The following is a 7,277-nucleotide window of genomic DNA, read 5'->3' as shown; positions in this document are numbered from 1 at the left end:
GCGAAGAAAGCTAAAAGTTGCCTGTCACAACACAAACCAAAAAGTTGATTTCAAAGTTAATCCGACCCCAGAAGATGTAAAAAATCAATTATAGTTAAAGGTGTTGGCCGATCAGATTTTGAGTGTGGCCCAAGTCACCCCGTGTTCTGTTCCTGTTTGGAAGAACATTCGGAAAATACTTCAGTGCCCAGCTGTTTTAATGTTTTAATATTTATTTCATTGCTGTTTTTTTAAACACTTTTATTAGCACCCTGTTTTTGTCCTCAGTGGGAACCAATAGGGAGAGACACGGTATGGATGTGAGAGAATGTGACACAGACTAAAAAATTACATGGCTGGTTTTGGTCTGTGCATAAAATCTGTTGACAATGATAAAAATATAGTACATCTAATCCTTTAAATAGAACTATTAAAAACAACATGGTGTGCACATAGCGGTAAAATAAACGAGAAACAACAAGACAAAGACAACATGCAACAATAAACGATTCAAGCTATTAACCAGCATTCAAGAAGTAGACCTATATGAAAACAGTACTTGTATTTCTTAAGTAAAAAAAAAAAAGAAGATGTTTATGAAATGAATCATGGCACATTTGTAGAGATACAATAATCAAGTAAATGTGAGGGTCTCATGTGGGAAATGTACAAAACAAATGGTGAATATGTTTGCATTTATTTCCAGTAAACGTAACACAAGACTAAACGAGCACTTTTACCAATTGCACTTTTTTTGTTCGTCATAAAGTCGATGTTTGCTGCACAGTTCAGGGAGAGATGTTTGCTGCACAGTTCAGGGAGAGATGTTTGCTGCACAGTTCAGAGATGTTTGCTGCATAGTCCTGCAGAGAGTTCTTGCAAAGGGAGGTTTCACCCTCTGAAAGAGGGAGGAAAAGAAGATGTAAAAAGCATCAAAAATAAAACACATAAGACTTGCATCATCTCTGTTGACATTACACTATCTTGCTCTATTTAATCCTGTAGTATGTAACCTATGTAAATGTTTTTCTAGATACAAATGATAAAAATAAAACACATCAGTCCATGTTTAGAAATACTCCTACCTTGTTACTCTGCAGTTGCGTGTCTGCACATAGATTCCCGTGTACGTGATATCACATCTCACGACGTTGTTGGTGAAATCTGACTCCGGCACGTGGAAATTTGGATTAACGGTAACCTGCAAAGATCATAAATAAAAAACGGTGTTGAGCAGCTCTGCAGACGTGTCTGCTAAAGGCTGGATGGAAATTCAACAGGACACGAGTTACCTTCAAGATGTAGTTTCCTGGAGGAACGTCAGTGATGTCGATCCACTGACAGTCGATGTTGGCTGCGTAGACGTCGTGGCATCCCGGGCTCAGTCCCTGAAAAACACAACCCCAACAACCCCCCAGGTTTGTTTTAAAGTTTTGACTCTTCAGACGGCTTTGAAAGCTTTGTTCCTACAAGAGCTGTAAATGAGGCACATTAGAGTTACACAAACAGCTCTTTGGACGCTGTTACAAGACACTCAACTGAGCAGTGCAAAGCCAGAATCACAGAGCCAGACAATACGTATAATAAATATTTTCATGCCCTGAGGATGTTTCTTTTCTTGGCTAGAGGGAGTTGTGGTTATAAAAAACATTCCTTAGAAGTGAAACTGGAGGATCTACAAAAGCCTCCACAACAAAAGTAACACTATAAATCAGGGCCTTGCTACCTCTACGGAGTTTGGTTTGACTCACTACAATTAAAAATATGTTTCTGATAGACCAACGTTGAACCACACAGTAAATAGGAGAGGTACCGGTTTTATGTATGGCAAGCAAAGAGATGCAAAATGTTTGCCTTAATATATAAGATCAATAGCCGGCTTTCTGGCTGTGATAAAATACTGACAAAAACCTGAAGATTTAAAAAGAAAAATTTCAATTAATTTTAGTCTTTTTGTGCCTTTGTTTGGAGATAGAACAGTGGACAGAGTCATAAATCAGGGAGAGAAGGAGCGGGGAAAGATGTGTGAAAAAAAAGCCACAGGTCGGATTCAAACCCAGTCTGCCTGCTTGGAGGACTATAGCCTCCGTACAGGGAGAGCGCCCTAACCACTAGTCCACAGGTGTCCCTTTTCTTAAAGATTTAAACCAGAATTCTTAATCTATCAATCTGTAAAGGAGCACTTTAACTTTTAGGTTTAGGCGTCAAAGTCTATTCAGAGTTCACAGAGAGTTTGAGACAACCTGTAAGAGTTTGAAAATCTCTGTGTCTTTGTAGGAGGTTTGACGGGACTTAAAAAAGTGTCATCACTTGAATATGCTCAGCCAGTGTGACAGGTTTGACATTTTTCACAAAGCCTTGAATTTTATTCTGAGAGGTCTAAAAGACGAACGATGGAGGCGGAAAAGGAAAACAACATCGAGTTACATTATCTACACTTTTCGATCTTATCAGATAAAAATCAGGATATCTAAGGCCTCAGATATTTAGACCTTCCTTTTGAACTTTTAAACTAATGTTTGTCATAAATCACTTTTTATACAATGATAGAGCTTTTTACAAAGGCAAATAAGTCAGGAACGTCTAAGCTCATTTTGAATTTTTTGGGGATGTTATCATAGGCAGAGAACAGCATAAAGGTTTGACCAAATAAATGAGAAAAGTAAATCTGTTAAAGATATTTGTAAGTGCAGATGTTTGTTCTCTTTCTACTGGTGGAAAAGCTGATTCAGCTGAATGTTTTCATATGTGCATATCCATCCTGCTTGTCTACATAATTAGCTCATTGGTGCTACTCTGAACAATCATTTCCTGGAGATTGTCATCGTGTCAAACTCGTCACAGTTTAGATAAACATTTGTGATCGGCCTGACCAGCACCAAGTCAGTTGGATGGAAACCAGACATCTGCCAGAGCAAACAAAAACATGAGCTCACAGATTAGTCTGGTTTCCAAGCTATGATCTTCATGGACAATTTGTAGACTGCCCAAAAGATAAACACGGATTAATCAAGGAACCCTTACACATACTGTACAGTACGTCTTGTCCAATTAAAGCTCCGACCTGCAACAACATTTGTCAGGTTTCAAAGGAACAAAAACCCTGGACGTATTCTGACATAGCTTTCCTATTACTTCAATAAAAACATTTAAAAGATGATGTAGGATTTCTTTTGTGTGTTGCCATTTGGAGCGAGTTATGTGTTTTCTGTATTTTCATTTTTCATCTTATGAAGTGCTGAGTTATTGAAATTTCAAGCTTTAATCAGGCTGACTGGAATGATGCTAGATACCCAACACAAAACTTGTAAATGTTCAACTTCTGGTGACATAGGAATCCAGTCATTTTCAATCCTATCCCAGCCTTCTTTGAGAGAGAGAGAGAGAGACGGAGTACATCCTGGACAGGTCACCAGTCAATCTCAGGGATGCACACTCCCATTCACCCCTATGGATGATTAATACTATACTTACAATGCTTCATCTGATGAGCGTTTCTTTAGACTTCAAAGGAGGTTGCAAAACCCACAGGGAGAACGTGCAAACTCCACACAGAGTGATATTCAAACCGGGAACCTTCTTGCTGTGGGGTTAGAGCGCTAACCACTGCAGCACCATGCAGCCAAAGGTCATCTTTGACACACAGAGGCCTGCCCACAAAATAATCATAATCCCTGATTTCCTCAGCTCTCTTTTGCAAAATAATCTTGATCCCATTTTCTGATGACCCTGTTCATAAAATAGAACACGTCGACTTTACAAGCTTCTTAAGTGTATCTTACCTGTGTATGAGATGTACAGGCGTAGCGGCGCCTGAATCCGGGATCACAGCCCGTGTCCTCCAGGCAGAAACTGGCTTTATGTCCCTCTGCAACTTTAAGTCCAGAGACGGTGTCCAGCAGGTCGTAGTTACTGAAGGCGTCCATGCTGTGGAAATGTCTGACCAAGAACAGAAGAAAACAGAAAATAGTTTGTTTCTTGTGGCGATGCTAAAACCATATTTCTTCAGTTTTAAGGTGACTTAAAAGAGAGCGTGGTGCTACGTTTATATGATGGTAGGGCTGTGTGAACTCACTGGTGACAGCTATGCCAGTCCCACTGGTATCTGGGCTTGACAGGTAGGAAGTCAGTGGTGCCCTGATTCTTCACCTTCTGGGGGAACCTCAGGAGGACTCTGAAGTCGATGTCTCTCACGCTGGGTCCATATGCCGACCTTGGATGGATCACAGGAGGAAAAAGGCATGAGCTGCTTTGGAAAGTACTCCTGGCTGAGCTCCTGGAGTTCAGTTACGTTTAAGTGCAAAGGGTTTGTTCCATTGTGCTGAATGCTTTTGGGAAAATCAACCCAGAACATTTATGTGTTGGCATGACATCATGTTGAAGAGTCACTGCTCTATAATAAGATCAGACCGCTTCTTTTAACTTCATCAACAAAGCAGATAACCTTTAATATTAAACAAGTTAGACATAGTTCTCCTTAAAAAACATTTCCACTAAAACAAGTGAAACAAACCTTAAATGACCAGTTCAACAGAGGAAATACCTGTGTGTGTGTGTGTGTGTGTGTGTGTGTGTGTGTGTGTGTGTGTGTGTGTGTGTGTGTGTGTCTGCGTACTGGAGGAGTGAATCACTTTTGGCAGCACATGATTACCTGGCCAGACAGTTCTCCTCAGCTGCACAGCGGAGCGCGTACATCTGCATGCGCTGGATGTAAGCACCTGCTTGGATGGCATATGGGTCGGGCACCAAGTCTGGTAGACCTGAGGGAGGAGATTTAAAAAGACAGCACCAAGTTTTCAATATGGCTTTGTGATTCTGACAAACGTTTTTTGTCAGTTCATTTTTGGAGAACAATTCAAAGACAGACAGACAGACAGACAGACAGACAGACAGTGTTCTGGCTGCAGAATAAGAGCAGCTGTTTGTGTTTGTTGGCATTATTCAAAGTGTTTTACATTCCTGAGCTGTCAGTCTGGGACTCAAATCCCAAATGTATCTTTTTCCTCTTCTTGTAAATCACTTTTTTCTTTTCTGTGATCTTGAAATAAGACTAGGCTAACTACAAAAAAAACTCAAAAACTTCACAGTTAGTCTAATTTCTAGTCAAACAAATATCCTTTTACACTTACATAAGCCATGCAAATAACCAGTTAGTTCAGGTGTATAAATTCACCTGACATTTCTAGATAAACATCCAATAGTCTAAGACATTTGTATTGTTTTCATAGCTACAAAATCTACTTGGCATGTTTCTGGATCCGAGATCAATCTCTTATTTCAAAAAACTTTACAAGCAAAAGCTGTTTCCTGACAGATATTTTAACTCACTGCAAGAATTCCAGGCCTTATTTTTCACTGCATGGTCTTGAAATAAGATGTGTATCTAGACTTGGTCAGTGTAATGTTTCTTTTTTGGGGTAGAAATTAGACAAACACACTTGGTCATGGTCACATCTGAAACCTGTATAAGCCCTGTCACTACTGGTGGACACACCTAGCCGTCATTGTTTGTTTTAGATCAGTGAAATCAATGCTAACTAAGAAGGCCTATTCCATATAATTACTGAACCATACTCACCATTTTGGAAATATCTCGTTCCATACCCTGTGCCAGGCGGAAGGCGCGTGCGGGCTCCTGACCTCCCTCTTGTGGGATACATGTTGTGGAAAACAGAATTCCTGTGGTTTTTAAACGGGTTTCGAGGGTCATCGTTAATCATGTCTTCTCTATTACCAGCAGCCTCGTTCGCAACATCCTCAGTGAGCGCGGGGAAAGGAGCAGGAGCTGCAGATTCCCTCTCCAGAGCTGTGGGATGTGCTGGAGCTGAGTGTCTGGAGACAGATATGGCCTCTGGCACCGTGCGTAATTGTTGGTATTGCGCACCGGGAGCTGGATCTCCTCCTCTGGTATGTAGAGCAGAAGCGTCCCCACTGATACCTCCAACCCTGCCCGGAAAATCTGTCAAACTCCCCGCTGCAGAGGAGTTCATGGTCGTGGTGTGGTCAGGGATTACGCGTCGTGCGCCTGAATTGCCTGCAGCTCCTGTTAAGTAAGGGCGCTCTGCAGGATGCTGAGCTGTGGCCCCTGACGCACGACCATTAGTAGGTACATACTGTCTAAAATTCTGTCTTTGAGCTACAGATTCTAGCTCCACACCGCTAACAGTCCTCAATTGTCTAGATTCAGCCTGTCCAGGTCTTACAAGCGTCGCTCCTCTGTGCGCAACCGGCATTTGGTTCCTGGTGGCATCCCTCCTGCTGCTCATATAAACCCTCGACTGGCTCCTTGACCGAACCGGAGCCTGGTACTCTAATCCAGTGCTCATTAAGCTATAAACCTGCCCGTTGTTCTGCCATTGAACCCGTTGCCGCCAGGGCCCAGCTGTGCGCTGCTGCTGCCCAAAGATGAGGGGAAGTAGTCCTTGGAAAAGGTATAAAAATAAAAAAGAGAATTTCGCCATGGCAGAGGAAACTAGAAAATGAAATCGAAGAAAAATAAATCCCTCTTGTAAATCAATGCCGAACACGGTTATGAGATGATTTGCTCTGAGGAGAGTGGATGAGATGAAGGAGTGCGCTCTGAGCTCCTCTCACAGAACAACATATCAGGAGGACAAGTGGAGAGAAGAAGAGGGCTGGAACCTTTTCTCGGGTCGTTTATCGAATTCAGCCCAGTTCCCAACGCAAAGTTAAACTTTCTAGCAAGACAATTTAACCCGTGCATTGCCGGGGCGAAGTTGCGTTACACAAGCCTTACACAAGGACGTTTGCAGAGTAAACTTTACGCACTGGTGTGAACTGAAGTCATCTGAATGTGGCCGTTCAGCCTGGTTATTTTCCAGAAACCAGTCGGCCCAGTAGAGGAAAAGCTATCCGTGAAAAGTCTTTAGCTTTAGTTGTACTGTTAAATATACTCTATTACAACAATAAAAGCAAAAACACCATTCAAAACTCACCAAGACTATGTTTAGACAATAACGATGTCATTCAAGTTCAACAACGGTAAGTCCATCATAAATAATAAACAGATTTTAGATTTAGTATTATTTCCCAACCAAATCTACAAACACTTTAAAGAGACTTTGGAGAGACTCACCTGGTGAGCTTCATGCAGCACTAATCCTCCACCACAGGGCGGCAGGCTGCGTCTGTGTGTCACCATCCTACAGACACAGCAACCCTCCACGAGGCTCATTTAATCATACATCCTCGAAGTCCATTTTAGTTTAGTTGTTGTTGTTGTTGTTGTTGTTGTTGTTGGGATTGGCTGATTTTTCTTTAGTGACTATGAGCTTATT

General features: G+C 41.7%; 1 protein-coding gene across 1 annotated transcript; it reads right to left on the bottom strand.

Moving 5' to 3' along the window:
• Positions 1–519: 519 nt before the first annotated feature.
• Positions 520–6,771, bottom strand: loxl5b (lysyl oxidase-like 5b). The gene is made up of 7 exons (XM_020660457.2): positions 5,558–6,771; positions 4,631–4,739; positions 4,055–4,192; positions 3,762–3,918; positions 1,272–1,367; positions 1,065–1,180; positions 520–877 (listed from the first exon to the last, which is right to left on the bottom strand). The coding sequence occupies exons 1-7, from the start codon at positions 6,438–6,440 to the stop codon at positions 871–873; spliced, it is 1,506 nt and encodes a 501-aa protein (XP_020516113.1). The 5' UTR covers positions 6,441–6,771; the 3' UTR covers positions 520–870.
• Positions 6,772–7,277: the final 506 nt, after the last annotated feature.

Source organism: Labrus bergylta, chromosome 4 (genome assembly GCF_963930695.1).
Source record: "Labrus bergylta chromosome 4, fLabBer1.1, whole genome shotgun sequence".
NCBI classification, from domain to species: Eukaryota; Metazoa; Chordata; class Actinopteri; order Labriformes; family Labridae; genus Labrus; species Labrus bergylta.
Note: the sequence above shows the minus strand (reverse complement) of the source record. Positions and strands in the feature narration are given on the sequence as shown.

Excerpts from the sequence above, each read along its gene's own strand:
- loxl5b (XM_020660457.2), bottom strand. The coding sequence starts at position 6,440 with ATGGCGAAATTCTCTTTTTTATTTTTATACCTTTTCCAAGGACTACTT. Across the intron at positions 1,368-3,761 it reads CCTGTACATCTCATACACAG|GGACTGAGCCCGGGATGCCA; the intron begins GTAAGATACACT and ends TGTGTTTTTCAG. Across the intron at positions 1,181-1,271 it reads CAGGAAACTACATCTTGAAG|GTTACCGTTAATCCAAATTT; the intron begins GTAACTCGTGTC and ends TGATCTTTGCAG.